Source organism: Lampetra fluviatilis, chromosome 18 (assembly GCF_964198595.1).
Source record: "Lampetra fluviatilis chromosome 18, kcLamFluv1.1, whole genome shotgun sequence".
NCBI lineage: Eukaryota > Metazoa > Chordata > Hyperoartia > Petromyzontiformes > Petromyzontidae > Lampetra > Lampetra fluviatilis.
Window position 1 is genome coordinate 2,778,476 of NC_136292.1, and position 22,187 is coordinate 2,800,662.

A 22,187-nucleotide genomic window follows, 5' to 3' on the forward strand; every position below is an offset into this window, starting at 1 on the left:
CGCTAATGCCATCCTCACAGTGCGGCCCTACTTGCTCCCGTTGTGTTGTATCACGAACGCACTGCACGTGTCCTGTTCACGTATCCCGTACACCGGCATTGATAGCTCACGTAATCGTAACTTTATTTTCTTCTTGAAAAAAAAAATTAGACGCAAGGCCTCTCGCTATGCAGGAAAGTTTAAAATAAAGTGTATTTTTTTTCCCTCTTCCAATTTCTATCGTCGTTTTAATATACACAGCTCTCTGTGAACGTTTATGATTTATTTACCTAAAACTTACAGCGTTTATAGGTTTTTGTTATAACAAGTACCGTGTTGTTGTTGTTTGACACAATTCCTACACCCTTGTGTATTTTCATGTTTGAATATTGTCATATTTAGGGTTGCTGTAATAATATTTAGCATATAAATGGTGGGTGGATTGATACCGTGTATGGGATATTATTAAGCAACTAGCTTGTTTGCCCGTCCAAGGACGGGTGTAGATTGCAGTAAATCTGAAATATTCAATAGAAAAATGGTTCAGCTCATGATTATTAATAGGGGAGGGGGAGGGTTGCCCCATGTGGAGTGACGTCACCCGCTAATGGTTATTGGGGAGGGGTGCGGCATGTGGAGTGACGAGGGGAGGGGTGTGGCATGTGCGCGACCTTGTGCGTTAGTGGAAATTTCCACGCGAATGTCACGCACGGATGTAGCACTGTGCTGCGTAAATTAAAACTGGTAGGAACCTCCTGGTTACACCAGCCCACAGGGGATTATTGTGTCCGTCGTGCAGGGAGGGGCTGGGTGGGGAAGGGAGGGTGGGGAGGGGCTGGGTGGGGAGAGTGGGGCTGGGTGGGGAGGGTGGGGTGGGGCTGGGTGGGGGAGTGGGAGGGGAGGATGCTGGGTGGGGAGGGTGGGGTGGGGCTGGGTGGGGGGTGGAAGGGAGGGGCTGGGTGGGGAGGGTGGGGAGGAGCTGGGTGGGGAGGGTGGGGCTGAGTGGGGGGTGGGAGGGGTGGGGCTGGGTGGAGAGGGGCTGGTCACCCCATGGTGCCCTTATAAAATTCAACGTTTAACCTACTCACGCCGGCTTGTGCCCGCCCTCACAGTCGGGCATATTTGCGGAATACACCACGCCGCCGTTGACCCTGGCCATTGACCGAGCAACCCAATGTTCCTACCAGCTCCCTCCGCAGGAATGTTTTTTTTACCGTCACTTTCTGTAAAGAAACGTCATATTTGAAGCGACTTTGGGTAATACATTTAATTCAGCTCGACCTTCCTCTTGCGTTGGTGTAAAAAGCCACCCACTCATGAATATTAATGAGGGGGGTGGGCCTCGTGGAGTGACGTCACACGCGGGACGGACAGACATTTCTGGGTGATTATAGAAGGTAATACTTAATACCTTCAGGGTGTAGCAATTGCTCCTTCATTGTTTAATACATTTTGGAGGTTGTGCAAAACATTATTATGGTATTAATACGTAGTTTAGTGCTGTAGAAACTCATTTACTTGAATTTAAATCGTGACGCGTATTTTGTATTGTAACATTTGCTGTTTACAACCCTTTTAAAAAAGTAACCATCACTCAAAACATTTGTATCATAATGCCTTTTGTTATACATGTCTCCAAACGTTATTACCATAATTCTTAAATCATGAGTCTATTTATTAATTAGTGTATACATATGACAAAAGTCTTTTCTTTTTACATAAAACAAATTTGCAACAAACGAACAGCACATTTAATGTAACAGTTGGTGCGTTTATCGCTCAAAAGTTAAAAAGTCAATTATGGCACATTTACTCTGATGGAGACACTGAGCTGCATATTAATACACACAGTCTGCTCGAAACAAAACATTGGCTTTTCAAAGCGGTACGAATCACTACGACGTGGTTATCCTGTGTTCTAGTTTTGTACAGAAGGACAACAAGGGGGGAGGAAAGAAGGGCAAAGTGCTTTCGAAAGTCGGAACCGACGGTATTATTATAGTAGCCTTTTGGTTAGTCATCATCCTGATCTGGCGTCTGTGGCTGCTGCGAGCCATTGCTGTAGAGCGAGAAGGGAATCGTGGCCAGGTATCCATCCGCGGTCGTAAACACCGCTCCCGCCGACAGGTGAGAGAGCCCTCCGCCCGCCACCGACCCGGCAAACGGGGTGGGCACCCCCATCTGCTGCATGCGCTGGTAAAGCAGCACCTCCATGGGCGTCTTGCCGTCAAGTCCATGGTACCCACCGCCGCCACCGCCGCCACCCGGCATTCCCATGCTGGGCTGCGTGCCCAGCTGGACCCCGCCGTCCCCGGCGAACGAGGATGCCGAGTCGGCCGGCGCGTAGCGGATCGCGCCCGTCGTGTAGAGGCGCTGTGCGGGGGGGCTCGCGTCCCCGCCGCCGCCGTCGCCGCCGCCTCCGCCCCGCCGCGTCTTTGGCAGCGCCAGGCCACCGGCGTGCAGCCGCTGCAGGGCGTCCACGTCGTAGAGACCCGACGGACTGACGCTCACCGCCTGGCCCACTTTGCCGTCGCGCGGCGAGGCCGACAGTGGAGGGGACAGGGGGTCGGACGCCAGTAAAGTGCTCGCGGAGTTGGGTGCGGCGGGGTTCGGGGAGGCTGTGAACACGGACTTCTGGCTCGTGGCGCTGTCCGGGCCCGGCGGGGTCAAAACCGAGTCGGGGATGGCCACGTGTAAGCTCGACTGCGCACCGTGGCCAGAGGAGAAGTGCTTTGCCTGGGAGGGACCGGTCATGCTGTAGGGCAACTCGTTCCGTGAAATCTCCCTGTTAGGAGGGTAGTCCCAAATGCTGCTGTCTTCGAAGTTAATAGACTCTTCCATTTTCACCTGATTGTGTGCCGAGGCCGAGTGTCGGGAATACCGTCTGCTATCCATGTCCTCTTCACGGGGACTGGGTAAGCTTTGCAGAGGAGTGCAATTCGGTCGTTGTCTCTTGTGCTTTTTCCTCTTAGGACGCTTTGTGGACTGCTGTGCGTTTGCCTGCCCGGTGCCGTCATAACCATCCACGCCTACCCGGCCAACAATGCCCACCACATCCGGCCGTCGCAGGCCGAACTCTTCGACTTTGACGCCGCCGGAACGCAAAGACACGCAGCGCTCATCGGCGCCGTAGCCTTGTTCCTCGCAGTAGGAGCTCTCCGAGCTCTTCTCCTCACTGCTCTCCTCCCCCTCCTCTTCCTCCACTTCCTCCTCCTCTTCTTCCTCCTCCTCTTCCTCCTCCTCCCCCAGGCTGCTGGAGCTGCCCTCCTCGTGGTGCATGTTGGCTCCCGAGCGCCGCCCGGCACTCCTGGTTCCCTCCGGGTCCCAGCTGTCGCCGCTACGGGACTGGCCGTGCCGCTGATTGGGCTTGGGGCTGTCGCGATCATCTGAGACACAGACCCGGCGACACAGACAATGGTTACATAACAACGCCTACAGCAAAACGCCGGAAAACAAGCTTGGGGGTTTTACGCTTTTGCGTGCGCATTTAACCATTTTAAAAAAAGGTAAAGGTGCAGCCCTGCAATCTATTGCTCGTCTCACACCACTGCTGGCAGAAGGGCTTTTACTCGAGGGAGCTCTAGGGAGCCCCTCTACTCGAGAGTATTTGGTCTACTCTTCCACGCTGGGCAGACGTCTTGGAAGAGGTGGTAGTACCAACACTTTCCCCTACCACGCGCGATATATCAATCGACTAATCGGAAAACTATGGTATCCGTTTATATTGCTTTGTGGATAGAGGCGGTGGGGCGATTTAAGAAGCTTGCACCATTGTTTCAACTGCTGTGCAGGGAGATTGAATCGAACTGGTGACCTCTGGATTGCAATTGTGGTGTGCCCACCATGACACTGGGGGCAAGCATCACATTTAAATAATAATAATAATAAAAAAATCCGAGCATCCACTTTGAAATGGTTAACAAAGTGCGCAACTACAAAATCGTTTCGATTCCTCTGGCAAACTGGCACTTGCTTTTCTTTTTACTGCACACAGACCTGAATTCCCCTTGGAGTCTGAGTCAGAATCAGATGTTTCCGAAGACTCGGAGGGTTTCTTGTAGAGGTGTGGCAGTTGCTGCACATCCATTGGGCAGTCCTTGTACTCGGGGTCACTGCGATGCCAGGGGGGAATCCATTAGCAAAACTTCATCAAACGACATCAAACAAACAACGAGAAACTACTCCAGGAGTAGGCCTTGTTTTATCATGGGGCAAAGCTGAAGCACTCGCACCATCCAATGTGAAATCTCAAACAGGCTGGCTTTTAATTGCCGCAAGAATGTTCAACGTCTTGGAGAACATTTTCGACAAATGAATCTCCAATTAGTTCTCTTTTTTATGTTTTAAAAATAGTTGTTCTTTTATTACGAGTAAAAAATACATGATTTTCCAGTGTGATGTTTACAAAATGCGAATTATAATAAGGTGTCGTTTTAAGATTTAATATCATTTTTAGTAATGTGCTTCCCATAGGCATATAATATTTAATACGTAATTATTACTAAATCTTCATAATAATTCAGATCAAGCACGAATAGTAGTTCCTGCATTTTAATACAGTCAATTGTAATTAATATTTTAAAAATAATACTCGTAATCATCCACTAAGTTTCTGTAATATAATGTAACAGAGTGGATACGTGTGAGAACATATTTATAATGCAACCACGAACACATATATAGTTTTTTGGGAAATTCAATTCACATTCAGTTGAAACTCCTAAACAGGAGTGTAATGATGCAGAAATTAATTAATTAAAATAAAATCCTATACTCACAATGGATGGAATCCTGTGTATGAACATATTTTTGTAATTGTTGTATGTAATCTTTTCGCATGACCTTTTGCTGCAGCCATTGAGATACACTACAATGTGCCACAGCAAACAATAACTATTACATAAAAGCATGATCACAAACAGTGCAAATTCATACATTTCCACCAGCAATCATGATCATTATTAAACTGTTTCACCAACATGGCTGTCCTGATGATGTCATGGCACCTATTCAACTAAATATGTTTTTTTATTTCACCATTTAAGGACCACGGGATATATAGCTCTTTTTCAGAAGCGACCTTGCCACAAATGATAGCTTAACGAAGTGGCTTATCATGTGGAAATTTAAGCAGCCAAATACTCTGAATGCATGTTTCGAATTGAGGAGGGAAAAACCAGAGGACCCGGAGAAAAATCCACAAGACCACGAGGAAAACATGCTAACTCTAACTATACAGGCGTCAGCATTGGGATCGACCCCACGACCTCCTGTATACCAGGCGAGGTAGTTAACATCTCGCCGCCTACTAACGGACCAGGAAACTCTTTCACGCCAGATCTAAGCTTTAGTTAACACCTGATGATGCTGAATATAATCCTCAGCGAAATGTTTAATACAATTATCAAAATTTTGCTAGCTTTTCAACATTCGGGTTTGCTGAAAAACTCAATTGCCATAATTGCACCTGCCACCACCTGGTTTGATCAGCTCTGTTGGGTGGTGTAGGATTATAGTAAAAATATTTTCACGTGATACCTACATGATCTAACCCGCAGGAACCGAATCATGAATCAAAATTGTTCCAGAGCTGCTCCTTGAAGATGGCGATACATTTCCATTCACCCCGATTAAAAACATAATTACTCCATTTAAAGATTTCGTGACTGCAGGGATTCATATTATTGGTTCTTTCGGTAAAGACGCGTAGAAGGGGAAAAAAAATATGTTTTCTTTTTATTATTTCCCTTCTACGTGACTTTACCGAAATAACCAATAATATATTTACTCCACTTAGCTTTGGCAACCCTCTCTTGAATACCGTATCGTTAAATTAAAAGTGTATGGTTGGAATGAATAATGTTTTAAGCACCTGAGAACATAGTTGATCCATACAATGGTTTTCTCGTTGATGTTCTTTGTGTTGATGGCGATCGTAGCACTTGATTGTATCCAAACGTAGCCGCCACTTTTTTGCATCCAGCGGTAGTACTTGGTTACACACTGCCCCTTGTTCAGCACTGTGGAAAATAATGATAATTATCATCATTATCGTCATTATATTCATCTTCGTCCTTTGACAACAACAATAACAACAATAATTGATGTTTGTGGTTCTTGTGAAGGTGACAATTAAGCACAGAATCTGCACAAACATCGAAATACGGAAGACGGCAGTTATGTTTGTTCGTAAATTCCATTCATGTCAGCCACCTCCCCCCCACCACCCCCCCTCCCTGTACGAAAATACAAAAAAAATGCTGTACAGATGCCATTAGCCCAAGGAAGCTATTAACAAGTCTGGCAGCATCCGGGCACACTGCAGTAATTAAACTGTCACGCCATTTAGTGACAACCGCTTTATTGTAAGTCAGGCATCCTAAAGGGCAACACAATACACTAAGCCTCAATTTGCCACAGGAAAGCCCCCCCCCTCCCCCCACACACATTTGTATTCCTTCTGTTTTAATGCACCTAGCCCCAAAGTTTAGCCCCCCCCCATATCCCACTATTTTTTCGTATCCAGTTCTAAAATCTGTGAAGATAAACATTTGACGCGAGGTTACGTCCCCACGTGTGCCTAAGAATGATGTACAAGTCCGACTTAGCTGGGGAGACGTGACTAGGAATTCTACGTGGAGCAATATTTTACGTTGATTGGAACATTATAAAGCCGTAAAATATATCTTAATTTGGAAATATTTTATATTTTTTCTGTTTTCTTCGAATGAATATAACTTTAAAATGCACATGAAGAATGCCGTGCATTTTAACCGGCGTCATATGCTTTCCCCTCCCAATAAAAACAAATTGTTGGGAGGAGAAGTGGAGCTGTGCCACAATTAATTGCCAATGCAAAAGCTTTGAGGGTAAAGTTGCGTGCCAAAAAACGGATATGCTGTTGTTGTTGTGCAGGCTGTTCAGTATGGCTGAAGAGTCCAATGCAGAAGGGCAGGGGGTTGTGCCGCACATTGTATGCTTTTTTAAATCGTGAAAAGGGCTTGGCACTGGAAGGCATACACTACTTTCATTGGGTAAAAAAAAAAGATCCGACCAAAAAGTTTGCTGTGGATTTTGAGCACCTCCTACTTCAAAAAAGACGTTAAAAATTCCGTTCCAACCCTGGCAAACCTTCAAAAGAGTAAGGTGTGTGCTGATGATACATCAGCACGCTCTTTAGAACGCCGCGTTCCATACGTGGAACGTGTTGTGTAGTTTGCACCACAAGCATGCTTCTTACCGCTGCCACTGCATCTTCCAAAAAAATGAATCAAACACCCCACCTTTCTGAAATCGGTTTTTTAGGTGCAAAAATATAAATGTGATTTTGTATCTGCACGTCAAATTCCGTGAAGATTCCTTGGTTTGCTTCAGGATATACCCTTGGTACGGACTGACACTCAAGGCCATTTCATGAGTGTTCCCTAAAATGCTTAAATAGGTTCTGATTTTTAAAAAAGCAAATCAATAAAAAACGAAGTATTTTTTTGTTAGTGTTTGTATACATTTCTATATGGATAAAAATGGAATAACCAACATGCCTACACATAAAAATAAATAAAGTCACATTAATAACAAATACTGCACTGCATTTTTTTTCCCGACAACACAATCATTCATCAATTGCTAAAGCAAATCGATGCAGCTGTGCCTATGGCCGAGAAAGATCGCGGGGTGTCATGGGGACCGTGACCACGTTACGCGAGAATGTCACTGCTCGGATGGATTTTAAGCACGGAAAGATTCACCTTCTTGCGATCCATCGAACGGAGTGTCACGATTCGGGGTCTGAGCTTCGATTCAAGAACCGATTCCCATTTTTTGTTTCATTGTGTGCAAAAGCAGCGCCTTTTAAAGTGGTCACAGAGGCCACGCAGGGGCCAGCAATTCAGTAAAACGCATGCAAATTGTAAATCATATTTAATATTAAAGCACATGCTCGGTTGCACGAATCGTGTGCGAATAAGTAACAAATCGGTGCATCGCCACATGCCTACGGGCCTTGCGTGACAAATGACAAGTGGCATAACAACGCGTCTAAGAAGGAAAGTGTCTCTTAAGTACATATTGCTGGCTATTACGTATAGATGGGAAACAAAGAAAATCGAACACAAGCTGAAAGTGCACAAATAAGCATGGAGTAATGTGTGTTTAGAATTACAGAGAGAAGGAAACGTAAACAGATATATTGGAGATGGATGTATGTTGAACTTATTTCGCACCGTACGTAGCCAGCCACGCTAACTGGAGGTGCGGGAGATCATACCTAATTTTCAACATGGTTTTGACTACAAAGAAAAGTAAGTGGGCTTGGGCCAAAGTACATCACTGGACAGTATGACAGCCACTTTACGAGACGAATGACGCAGTGGCAGACAACGGAGGTAACACACTCAAGAAATCGTCCGCAGCAGAGACAGAGCGAGGGAATCGGCTCGTGTGCGGATGCGAAATAGTTCGTGGTACCATCGCAAGAACGACCGTGAGAGGTGGTGACCACTCAGAGCAGCCTTAGTCCAGCAGTGGATTTATCACGACCGATGTCGACGACGATGATGATGCTGGACCATGGTAAGTGTGGGCAGGATGACTGAGTGCGCGAGCAGGGGAAACGTCTCCACTCGTGCGCTCTGCGCGCTGTGCACTACTCACTGTCGATGTGGTTCTGGCGAATCCCCTCCACGTCCTCGGCGTGAATGAAGTGGTAGCAGCTCCTCCCCACCAGGTCGGCCGGCGCCAGGTCCATGTAATCACTTATCCTGAACATAGCAGCGTGCTCGCTTAGAGATAACAACGCAGAGCGCCGCGGCACTTTATCAATTGCATATGAGGCGTGTTTTAATGCGGCGGGCTCCAACGGCGGGGTAGCGAATTGCGTGCGAGGAGGGCTATTCGTTTGAGCACGTGTTAGACCTGCGTGTTGAATTCTTAAGGTCTGAAGGGCTCTGCTTAGCATCTCAAGGTGAGAGCAATTTTATTCCTCTGGCACGATTTTGATCGCAGCCGCTGCATTGGAGGCTTTTCTTTTGTGAATCCTCATAAACCATTATCGTGCACAAACAGTGTCGCCCGGTTAGAGTTATTCTTGTATCATGAATGGGAGCTGGGTCTAGATTTCAATTTGTTGCTGAACCAGTGAACTGCCAAAGGGTTTTTTTTCATCCTTTTCTTTCTTTATTTTTTCAAAATTCTCCATGCCAGATGTAGCTAGTCGACATAATGGGAATGAGTTGATTCATGTTCACACTTCAAGGAGAGTTGCTTCCTGACCGAATCGCAAAACCTCGCTTTGCATTGCATTGTGGGGCCTGCAGCTCCGATTGACACGGCATGCTGTTGGAAGAGGAAGAAGGACATCTCTTTTATCTTGATAGAAATTTCCGGGTTTAATGAAACGCCTTGAAGTGTAATTTCAAATGAAGCTGCCGTGATGATATGGAATGGCACGTGTCCAGAACACCACCATGACTTATGCTATCATACATGTTGATGGCAGAACAAAGAGGTTTTTTTGTGATGTTACCCCGCCCCCCCCCGCGCCGAACGATTGTCCTATATTACCTTGGATGAGGTTTTTTGAGAAAGTTTCTTACACACTTCCACATGTCAAACTAAATTAAAAACGTATTTACCCTGAAAACCTCCATTCAGCCCGTATTTATAAAAGGCTGAGTTATTTTACTGCATTGTTGATTACCGCAGCCTCAATGAATCGTTTTCCCACGTAATTAAAAACTAAAATAAAGTTATTGCTTAAAACAACCGGTGGTCATGAAGTATTTCTTCTGAAACAACTTTTTAAAATTGTATGCAAAGAGGGCATGTCGAGACATTTTGTCATTCGTAACTGATAAGCAGATACAGCATAAAACGCAACTTGGAAAACTACGAACAAAGCAATTTTTATTTATTTTACACAATCTTTTCTTCATAAGAAAAGTACATCTCATAAGTAGTGAATGAAAACCACGGTGTCTCGAGCCAAATGGTTTTTGATATCACAAAATTTTCTTTCGGACAGGACTGCGATGTGTTTCGCTGTGTCATTCAAAAGTGGCGGCGTGTGGAGTGTACACAGACCAAGAATGGTTTATGCCCTGTGAGCCATAACAAAATCATTTGTAAGCTCGCTCATGTAGTGAATTCAGCTTTTCAGCATGGGTGCACAGAGCTGAATGCAGCCCTCGTTGTCTGACATGAGAATCTAATCAGTGCAAAAGAAAGACCCCAACTTAAGGAGCACACAGGGAAAAACAGCGATATTGTTCTCTGTTTTTTTGGGAGGAAAGACAGATCTCGCCTTTTCTAATTTGCAGCATGACTGGTTTTAAGTTGCATTTTTTATAACCCATATTTTCTTTTATGGTGACACCGTGAGCCTCCGCAGCACTACACTGCATTCTGCATGCTACGTGTCCGTGAATTGTTAAGAAATAGCCGATGCGTGCAAGTGCTCGCTAGTTTAAGCCCAGGGTATTGCGGTGCGCGGTGTGTGTGCTCGCACACCGAAATAGAGGTGCGCCCCTAACAACGATATAAAATGCCCCTTGATTAACCTGCTACTCGAGCTAATTTCAGGCATAGTACAAACGCAATCATTTTTGGCGCTTTGTAATATTCCTTTGAAGCAAAAAACAAATGGTGCTTAATCTTCAATTGTAAATCCACACAACTGTGAATCAAAATAAAACTGGGCAATTACAGCATAATCTCAAGGCGGAGGTGCAAGCGTGGCGGCTTTCTGTTTCAAAACCTCGGTGAACCTCTGCCCAGTGGAAGGTCGCCCACTCTCCTCTGCCACCCACAGAGCCACGTGGGGATCCCTTTCCACAGGTATCCCTGCTGTCAACTCCCTGCCCATGTTCTAAAACTAAACAATATATATTTTTGTAACCAGGTAAGGCCCACTGAGCTATTATTCTCTTTATATGTAAGCCACCTGGCCACAGATGATAGCTCAACGAAGTGGCTTATCACGTGGAAATTTACAGCAGCCAAATACTCTGAACGCATGTTTCAAAATGTGGAGGGAGAAACCGGAGGACCAGGAGAAAAATCCGGATCCCGCAAACTCCAAATATACAGGCGTCAGGGTCGGGATCGATCCCACGACCCGCTGTGCACCAGGAGAGGTAGTTAACATCTCGCCACCGTGGCATCCCCAAGTCTCTGGCAAGAGATCTTGCGCTTCTCCTCTCCGTCTACGACTAACTGTCTCTTTCTCGCAACAAGATAAATGTGCCCAACTCTTCCATACAGCGTCTTGAGATGAAATTGCATTTTGACGCTCTCCAAATCCAAATCGTATTGTATTGCATGTGAAAACACGTGCACTTCTCTGAAAATATCACGACCAACTGATATCTGTACTCTCCAAATATCAAGGGGGAGAACGGAACTCTCCGGCAGGGTGGACGTTACAGGCTGACGACAACAACAACAACAAGTGTAAACATTTTCTACCCTCTCCACCCGCCCAAAAAAAACAAACCCCGCAGCTTGAAAGCAACATAGCAACATTTCCGGCACCTGTTCTCACAGTAGACGATCTTGAGATCCATGTTGACTCGGGTGACGAACATCTGGCAGTCGATGCGTATCTCGTTCATGGTGGGTGGCGGCAGGGCGTGAGCCAAGGCCACCATGCCCATGATCTGCGTCGGCGCGCTCATGCCGTAGGGCAGCGCAGAGCGCACCCGCAGCCTCCCCGTCAGGTGTATCACCTGGACGAGCAGCGACAGGGCAGTTAGCCACAGGCCCCCCACCCACCCAAACACGCCCCCCCCCCCTACTCCTCTTGCCTCTCTCATCCCCTCTCGTCCTCTTCGTTCACGATCTTCTCGTCTCTCTCTCTCTGTGTCCCTCCTTCTCCCCGTGGCCAATCCCGTTTTCAGTCCGTCTCCCTCCTTGCACCCCTCCACTGGAATCGACTTCCCTGCTACGTTAAGCAGCACTGCCCATGGACTCAAGACTCTCCATAGACTCGCACTGTCCATAGACTCAAGACTCCATAGACTCACACTGCCTATAGACTAATACTGCACATAGACAAACACTGCCCATAGACTCAACACTGCCTATAGACTAGCACAGCCCATAGACTAGCACAGCCCATAGACTCACACTGCTCATGGACTCAAGACTTTCCATAGACTAACACTGATCATAGACTCACACTGCTCATAGACTAACACTGTCCATAGACTCACACTGCCCATAGACTCAACACTGTCCATAGACTCAACACTACCCATAGATTCAGCACTGCCCATAGACTAACACTGCCCATAGACTAACACTATCCATAGACTCACACTGCTCATAGACTAACACGACACATAGACTCACACTGTCCATAGACTCACACTGGCCATAGACTCACACTGCCCATACTCTGACACTGCCCATAGACTCAACACTACCCATAGACTAACACTGCCCGTAGACTAACACTGCCCATAGACTCAATACTCCATAGACTTACACTGATCATAGACTCACACTGCTCATAGACTAACACTGTCCATAGACTCACACTGCCCATAGACTCAAGACTCTCCATAGACTCACACTGCTCATAGACTCAAGACACTCCATAGACTGGCACTCCCCATAGACGCAACACTCCCTCGGTGCGAAAGAAGTTCAACATACACATATATATAGACGCACACTGCGCATTGACTAACACTGCCTTGAGACTCAGCACTGCCCCTGTACATTAAGCAGTCTCCCTCCTGAACCTCCTTCCATTCCTCTCTTAAAGCTCACCTCTATTGCCCATTCTCTTCCTTCTACCTCCCCTCGCCCCTCCACTACTTCCCATCTCTCTCCGACACTTTCGTGATCCCTAAGTACTCCTCTTTAGCTGTCACTCAGTCCACAATCCTCGTAGCACGCCCCTGTCAACTACATCATTCCATTGTGTCACCGTTTTGTAAGCTATGTCAAGTTCCTTGAGTGAAGGCGCTCTGTTATGAAACCCCTGCGTTCCGTTTGTCATCTAAATTATAAGAGCGCCTTCACAAGGCCTGAATCTAAAAGTTATAGAAAATGGACCCCCCCCTCCCCAGCCCCCCATATGTGGGGGGTGAAAAGTTGATTCAACAGGTTTACAACAATTGTCAACCCCCCCCCCCCACCAAAAACAGGCAATGTATTTTGTAAGCATATATGCCTACACGCCCTACCTAATCAGTGGTATCCACATTGGGGGGAGGGGGTTGGGAGGAGGACATCAGTTGGGGTGACGGGCGAGGCGCTAAGAAGCCCTCCGCAGGAGCCAGAGCACCGTGGCGTAGGCCACTGAAATTCTGGTCGATAGATTAGATTAGAAATTAGATTCCGCTGCGTCTTCTTCGCCAAAACAAGTCTCACTATTGTGCATGGGTCCAACCTGCTTAGATTTTATTTGGCCATTTAACAACTGTTCTGTGTGCCTCTTCTTTGCTGCTCCCATTCACAACCCTTAGATAGACATTCAATGGACTCGCATGCAGTTTACACGATCCATAGGATTGCATAAAGTACCATATACTTACATCGAGACCCATACATTCGCATAGGCTTATGTAGAGACATATAGACTTACATCTTCTTCTAGGCCAGATGCCCCATAGACTCGCATACAAAAGTTATAGACTTACAGTTACACAATACATATACTCAAAAGAGAACCACAGACTTGCATACAAACCCATACACTCACACAGACTCATAGACCCGGATGCATTTACACAATCCATAGAATTACATAAATAAGCATGAACCTACATCGAGAATTATACACTGAAATGGAGACACGTAGAATTTCATTTTCTAAGCCGAACGTTCCGTTATTGCTGAGAGTTAGGTTACTCAGATTTTCTTTCCACGTTTATCGATTCTGCACCTCTTCTGAACTCGTCACGTGCACTGTCATCAAGTCTCATTCCACCGCATCCTCCTATCTCACACGCGGTCTCCCTCAACCATCTACCCTGCATTAACGGGCATCTGCCTATAGCCGTACTAACTGCATCTCCTTGGTCTCTTCTCAACACGTGCTCAGGACATACCATTCCATCGTCCATTGCCCTTAACGCTGCTAATTTCTTCATTCTACCTCGTTCCCATTAGAGATGCCCCTAACCTCCTTGTAGTTGAAATCTCTACCTGAAGTTGCCTGCCGCTGCACTCTAAGGCGCAGGATTGCACTGTCAGAGTGTGCGCTGTCGTGGCCACGATTTCAGCATAGAATGCAAGGACGTTTAGATAGCAACCAGAAAAGTAAGATCTCTGCACAAAATAAACTTTTTTTTTTCTCACCTGAATCTTGTCTCATCTCAGCAATATAGTCTTACAGCATATATAAGCAGAGCTCCGTGGGTTTTATTTTTCATTTATCAACAAAAACTAGAAATATTTTAGAGTCCATCGGCCCATTGCTTTTTCAGACCAATATGATCAAGCAGCATGTATTTAAGCAAGACAACACTGTGTTGTTTTCAACACTTCTAGGTCGCAGCTGAGTCAGGGTTGTGACCTAAGCTGATGGGTGCCCAGACACTGTCAGCAAAAGTACTCCTTGCTTAACGACGGGGTCCTGTTCAGCGCAAGAGAGCAATATTCATGTGGAAACCCAGATTGAAGATTTGCTCATATATGCTTTTGCCCAAAATGCTCCACAACATTGCACAATAAGTTCGTACAATGTTACAGTATTCTCCAAAGTTTTCTGGCTATGCAAAAATAAATCACTGAAAAATGTTTCTCTGACAAGTGCTTAGACCTTCTATGCCTCATGCTGTCAAGCCACACATTCAAACCTCGACGAAGTTTCGCAACAACTGCTGTGCACTCTTTGGAAAGATAAAACTTGGCACACCTCCACACTTTGTAAATGTAAAAACAGCCGGGTAGCGTTTTAAAAACGACCCACATACACCTCTATGCAACGACACACAAAGAGCAAACCCAGAGTCCTGGGTTTGCAATGAAAAATGGCGTGGTAAGACGTCTCATAAAAAAACAGGGAAACGATCTTCCTGAGCAGCACGAATATCCCTTAATTTAATGCCAAAGAGTTTACAATTTGACGAGTTAATGTAACATTTGCGCGCAAAGCAGCGGCCACATTTTTCTTGCGTGAAAAAAGCACACTCGTAAACATATTTGACGCAAATGGTGAGCATATTAAACTCTGCACGGCAGAAGTTGTCGCTTTGTTTGCAGAACATTGCTTCATTTGAAGGGGGAGGGGGGGTAATCACTTAGGAGGCGACACTGGAGCACGATGACCTGCTCCGGGCGGCGCCGCAGTTTCCCATCGGGCCACGAAGTGGCTGGCGAGCAAATATACAACCCAGCCTTGTTGACAGCGAGCTCAAAGTGCATTCGCAACGGTACCTCGTTGGCGGCGAGAACCAGCGAACCCCAACAAAACCTCGGAGGTGAGCACGCCGCTAGACCGCTTACGCTTAATTAAAGCACGGCATGTATTTTCCAGATCGCACGATTTCCCGGCACCCCAGGTCACCTCCACAGTCGAGAGGGCTAATCACAATAGAACTGGGATTGACGGTGGCTAAAGGGTGATCATTTAACCAGAGGGGGGATAGAGAGCGAGGCGAAAAGGGTGTGATCCGGAAAGTGTCGGTTGAGATGGTATCAATTATAAGAAGAAGCCGGCACCACCAACCCCAACCCCAACGTCCCCGCCTCACACCACCAGAAGCAGACAGCACTATTACATTGCACGGCTGTCCCATTGGACTTCATTGCAAAAGTGTACATTTGTAGCAGTAATGTATTCACAGCAGGAAACATATCTCCAATGTTATTTTATGAGATACAAAGGCTTGTAAAATGCAATGTTTGTCATCATATGTATATTTTTTCATCATATGACTATGCAGATATGGGAAAATAGCATGCATGAGAACAATCTGCAGAGGTACCCCTACTAACCCGAAAGAGATAGATAATACTCTTAGTTTTTTTCGGTAAAGTCACGTAGGTAAAAAAATAAAATTCAAATAAATAAAATCACGACGTTTCTGAGGCAACACAAGCTTCCGTCTTCAGGTGGCACCGTCACAGCAAAATTTATGTATCATTTATTACTGTATCAATACTGTATCAATACAGTAATTGATTACTGTATCAAGTGGGTAATTTTGCTGTGACGATGCCACCTGAAAACGGAAGCTTGTGTTGCCTCCGAAACGTCGTGATTTAATTTATTTGTATTTTATTTTTTTACCTACGTGACTTTACCTAAAAAACCAAAGAGTATGGACCCTTGCAGTCACGAAAACTTCAAATCTAGAAGAGAGCGATAAGCATAACGGTTGCCCAGCACAGACACAGACGTCTAAAATGTCAAGCAGCCCGCAACAAACAGCACTCTTAAAGTTGTAAGAGACGAGAGGTCACAACAGTCCATGGTACTTAAAACCAAAACTTCTTCATTTTCCAAAACCGACTCCTCTGTCCGTGCCCTTTCCCCGAGGCCACGTACCTTGTACCCCGAGGACTTGATGTGCACCCCACGCTTGGTCAGAGTGGACTTCATGCGGATGAAGAAGGAGCGATTCAGCGACTCGTCTGGGTTGAGCATGGTGGGCGTGGTGGGCTCCACTGCAAAGGCAAAGCGTCAGGCGCACGTCAGTTGCCTCTCTGTGTCTTCTTCTTCTTGGTTCTTTCGGTAAAGTCACGTAGAATGGAAATGATAAAATAATAAAAATAAAACATCATAAAATAATTCTCACGACGTTTCGGCCACAACGCAAACAGCCGTCCTCAGGTGAAGAACAGGTCTGTCGGAAAGACAGACGCTGTCTTTCCGACAGACCTGTTCTTCACCTGAGGACAGACGCCGTCTTTCCGACAGACCTGTTCTTCACGTGAGGACGGCTGCTTGCGTTGTGGCCGAAACGTCGTGAGAATTATTTTATTATGTTTTATTTTTATTATTTTATTATTTCCATTCTACGTGACTTTACCGAAAGAACCAAGAAGATTAATCCCTGCAGTCACGAAAACTTTACATCGAAATTCTTCTTCTTCTTTCATCGTTGATTTCTCGACCGGTCACGTTCTAAATGTGCTCTTGAAATCAGGGCGGGCGGGGGAATGGAAATTCCCTACAACGTTTCGGTGCAACTCGCATTTGGGAGAGACTCAGAAAGAAGCTGCCCCACAGAACTGCTTCTGAGGGCCTCTTCACGGTGGGTGATTTGAACTGTGTCCATCAACAGGCATTGTTTGTTAATATCTATGCTGATGTGGGCGCAGAGAAGTATACGACAACAAAGGTTTTTCGTTGCGCTACCTTCTAATGCCCTCCATTGCTATACTTGTGCATAAAAACACACACACACACATCCTTATCCCCAGAGTTAGTTTCATCCAAATTAAGGATTATATTAAATACATTTACAGCCCTTTTTCAATTCACTGCCGGTTGAAGAACACTCCGTGGCCGTGTTGTGGTGGAGCTTGTTTGACCAAACTCCACGACGCTGGTCAGCGAGGATTGGTGACGGTGGGGAACCAGGGCTGTTATTTTTTTTTTTGAGAAATTACTCTCCACTGATGCTCTGACCACAGCCAGAAATTGGACTTAAGTTGCTGGATTCGAAGCGCATTGCAAAGCTAACCACGGTGCCACCACTCCACCTTATCCCAGATTTCGCCGTTGTGTTTCATGCAGCATTTAGAAACTGTTCCTGAACGATGAAACGCATTATATATATGGGACCTGAGTATCACATACAGAGTGTGTGACTCAAACCCAGGATGACGACTGACTTCCTCAGGAAAGTATCTCCCAAATGTTGGAAGTTGACATGAACAAAGGGAGCAACGTTATTCAGCATTACAGAACATACCCCTGTTGATTTCTGTATCCCGTTATTCAGGAGGTGTGCCACGTTTAAATGATTCTGATCTTTAGGTAACAACCATTCAAAACGTATAACAGCGCTGAAGCTCAGAACAGTTCAATAACAATTCCCATTTTGGTAGAGGTCTTTTGTAATGTACAAAGGTAATGGGCATGCTAAGCCATCTCGAGAACACAGCGCTTTAATTACACGTTTGGAAGTTTCCAATATCTTTCTGTACTGTGCATAATGTTTTTAATTTTGTAAATGCATCTATTTAAAGTATGCAATCATCTTTTGCCAACAAAAAAAGGATTCCAAGTATGTTTCCCCCCACGAAGATAACTTGGAAAACATACTGTTAACTTTAATGGCATCACCATGGAATCATTTTCTTAAATTATACCAGCGTGACCATGTCGTTTCTCAACTACATCAGAAATGAATAAGAAATAACTGCGGAATGACCTTGGCAATCACAGCCATTGGGATGGAACAAAATGTATGTGCAGATTTCGTCCGGATTACAGGTTACATTTTCCACAGATCAGTGGGATGTGATCAGAAATTTATATCCCACTCCTTTCAATGGCTGATTTTGCATAGGTATGCTGATTAAAGCCGTCGTGAATCCCATGGATTTGTGCATGTATCGCATTGCTGTGACGCTAGACCCCTGCCAGGCTCTGGCGAATACTTTTATTGCTTTTTCAAACCCTGCTGGTATCTGTGATTGCCTGGATTTGGAACAAAAGCAGAACTTGGTGACCCAGGGCGCAGCGTCTTCAAGCTTGAATTGCACGTATCATTATATTACCAGAGGCTCCCTCTGTGAACATATCAGTATCTTAATAATCATACGCTGCATGTTTATGACCACGTAGCTGGCATTTTTTAAGGAATGAAATATGTGTTCATTTTATTTGTTGTTAGATTTACGTAGAGGACAAACCAACAAATTTATTTTCTCACTCTTTCAAAATGCATGAATAATCTTAACTTGTTTTTTACTACTTCTGTACTGTTATTCTTTATTGCACATTGTTGTGCCACTTGAAATGCAATAAGCTGCTTTTTTGCTGCCAGATAACTTTGTTGGGAGAGGGAAAAAAACGAAAGAGCAGATGATGTTTTGTCACTGTAAAGAGAATTCATCTGTCTGCTTAATTGTCAATGCAAGATAATTTAGCTATTGTGTAGCTAACAAGGAAAGCAAACAGAGGCCGACGAAAAAAATCGGAAACAATTTACTCGGTAAGCTTTCAATTATTATTTGATCCTTTCGGCCACAGTGCTCTTGCCAAGATTAAAATATGCTACCTGTGGAAAAACAATTTGCATTGACTTAGATCAAGAATCGCCACGCATGTGCATTCGTTTCAATGAATACGACCAACAAATTTAATGTTGTAACAATGCAATTTATAACCGTGGATATTTTTTATAAAAAAAAAATCTCTCATAAAATTTCTTTGCTAAGGCATATGTATGACAATATTGCAAACGCTAGATGATACAACTGCAACAAAATTTACTTTTTTCTTCTTACTTAAATGCTACCAAGCCGGTTGAGAGATAAAATAACTACGAGACTCGAGTGGTGAAACTGTTTCGCTTTTGTTTACATTTCCGTGCGTCCAGGACAATGTTTTCCCATTCTCTGGCGTGCTCACAACAAGTGCATTCGGCGAAACAAGGAATCGATTACTATGACAGCTGGAGCGTGACTGCATTGGATTCAGCCGAGCAAGGCTTTTGACGATGTTACCAGTGAAATTTTACACGCCGGAAAAAAATGGAACAGTGGCATCACTCCATCTGGCTCGCCCGACACACCAACCGAACTTCATCGAGTGGATAAAATAGAAAATGCTGTACACGGACACCGTCGTGTTTAAACGTAAAATAAACAAAGTTTTTAAAGACATCATAAGTTGATGGCAAACTTTTTCCTTTTCCCCACTAGTAAGATGGTGTTGATTACCAGGGGAGGAGGAAAATCATTAACGTGTACATGAAGAACGTTATTTATGTTCTCATAGTTCAATTGTGTATAATCTAAAATAGGGGAAGCAATATGGGAGCTAGTAAAAGTGGAATTACAGTCGCGCACAAAATGTGCCGGCAAATGCCAGCAGTTAAGACGTGAAACAGATTACAGTTTTAGCTTCGTGTTTTAGGCTCATAAAAAATTGAACAATTATAATTAAACCATCACAAATTACATGCATACTACCCACCCTGACATGGATGTAATAACCAGATACATCTCCTTATTTACGTCACCTCCGCACACACAGGCCTGACCCATCCCCACTATAAACAGGGCAACAATATTAAATGTTGAATCCATTTAGGTTGATGGTCCTAATTTACAGAAAGATGTATGCCGACAGGTCCTAATCAGAAAGAAAGGATTAATTAATATGCAAATGAAAGCAATAAACCTGTTAGGACAAGTCAGCTTTGATCTGAAAAATATTGCCCTTGAGTCTAGTAATCAACTCCTTTGACCTTCATTAGGTTATATCTCTCAGTAAATTAGCATGGCCCAATCAGGACTGATAATCTGTACGGCTGTGCCAATCAAAAAAGTGGTGTAAAACGGATAGCAAAGCGTTGACTATGCTGCGAGTTTTATTTTTTGATAACTGCTGTTGGCTAAAATCAGCGTCGGGAGGGGGAGGGGGTTAGTGCGAGGGGTTAGAGTTAACAAAGGACAGACTCATCCCTCCCAACATTTCATAACACTCAATTGTTACGTGCATCCCCACTCCACGCTGAGTCACGAAGGCATGACAAAATGGAAGGCATAAAACCTCCTCATGCGGAAAGAAAAGGGGGCATTTGATTTCTCCCCAAAATACAACTTCGTTATTACATTTGGCATTCTTTAGTGCTTGGAAATTCTCGGTATTTTACGGTAATGGCAAAACAGGGCAACACTATACCTTAAATAAAAGGGGGCTGCAGGATCACTTTGCAGCCAGGATGGCAATCAATACCTCTTGATCAATATCGCGGTCTCAACACCTACCAATCTCAACATAATGCCGCCCGCTCTCGACTCCTGGTTTATTGCAAGGCGCCTATGCACACTCGACGCGCCGGCTTGGGAGACATTAGCGCACATTGAAGACTACGGGGAAAGTAACAAATAATGAAAAAAGTAAGATTGCAATTGATCCAAATCAAAGGCATGTGATGGGGAATTAACTGGTGAGAATGAATGGCAGAAAGTATAAACATTAGCCTTGCATTAACTTGCTTGGAATGTTATTTACAACGTTGGTTGTCATTTCTGCATTTACCTTGAGCTAGATTAGGCTATTAATTTTTGAGGAAATGTCAAAGTTGCATTATGTATTATGTCGTTTTGCTTCGAACTAGGACCCGTTTCTTACAGAAAGGCCCTTGCCTATGAAAGCATCAGGCAGTTCCACCAGTATTTGGTCCAAGCAAGCCTGACTCTGCTGATGAGACGCTGAATGTCACGACCGATCCAGAGTTTGCTTCTATTCAAAGCAATGCGACAGTTAGTTTGCACTCCGTGTGGCTGATGGGTTGTGTTAAAAATGTAAAATAAAATATGTGGAAAGACAAATGTGGGCAGGAGGTACTGGGTTTGTTTTGTTCCCTGACTGGTTCGCTAAAATGAATGTAATATAAAATAAAGATTTTTTTTTTATTTTGTTTCCATACACATTCGTAAATTAAGAATTCAGTGTCAGAATAACCTAAGGAGCTATAAATTAATAATGGCAAATATTATTAATGCCCGCTTCATCTCACAAAAAAAGTTCACAATTTAACACAACTTGCAAATGTTAGCACTTTCAGCAGCACAAGTCAGCAACGTGATATGCTGATCAATTAGTGGTGCTTATCAGCATTTAACATGAACAATGATTATATTACAAAACGCACTGTCACGTGTAAAATACTTGCTGATAATGAACTTCTCAGATCAACACTGGTGCGTTAGTGCTGCGTCAGCGCGTGAAAAAAAAAGGTCTGCTCGCAAATCTTAACAGAGGATGTTCATTATATTTTTTTATTACCATCCCATATTGGTGGAACAATTGACACTTCACTTTGGCTTCGCCAAATGATTGATGAAGCTCAGGGTAATTTAGGAAAATAGTTGTAGGCAATGTTGCTTGTAATGCTTGATAAGAAATCTGACAAACTTGTTTTATTGCTGGCTCTTCCATCACTTTCGAAGTCCCCCCACCCCCCAAATGCTACGGTGTACATTACAAAAATTGCACGTTTCACTTTGTATCGAAGATATGCACTGCGAAAATAACGTTTATTTTATCTTCTTCGAATATCAGAGAG

The 22,187-nt window shown here is 44.5% G+C and overlaps 1 protein-coding gene across 3 annotated transcripts in view; it reads right to left on the reverse strand.

Annotated features, from left to right (window-relative positions):
- Positions 1–944: 944 nt before the first annotated feature.
- Positions 945–22,187, reverse strand: part of LOC144937090 (neuronal PAS domain-containing protein 3-like) — a 108,110-nt gene continuing 86,867 nt past the window's right edge. For 2 of the 3 annotated variants that reach the window (XM_078864343.1, XM_078864342.1), the window contains exons 7-12: positions 16,481–16,599; positions 11,509–11,702; positions 8,632–8,738; positions 5,852–5,999; positions 3,976–4,091; positions 946–3,365 (exon numbers count right to left, since the gene is read on the reverse strand). In XM_078864343.1, the coding sequence (XP_078720469.1) occupies positions 1,993–3,365; positions 3,976–4,091; positions 5,852–5,999; positions 8,632–8,738; positions 11,509–11,702; positions 16,481–16,599 (2,057 nt within the window). In that variant the 3' untranslated portion in view covers positions 946–1,992. Of the gene's footprint in view, positions 3,366–3,975; positions 4,092–5,851; positions 6,000–8,631; positions 8,739–11,508; positions 11,703–16,480; positions 16,600–22,187 lie in introns of all 3 variants that reach the window. The other variant, XM_078864344.1, reaches the window with a different exon arrangement.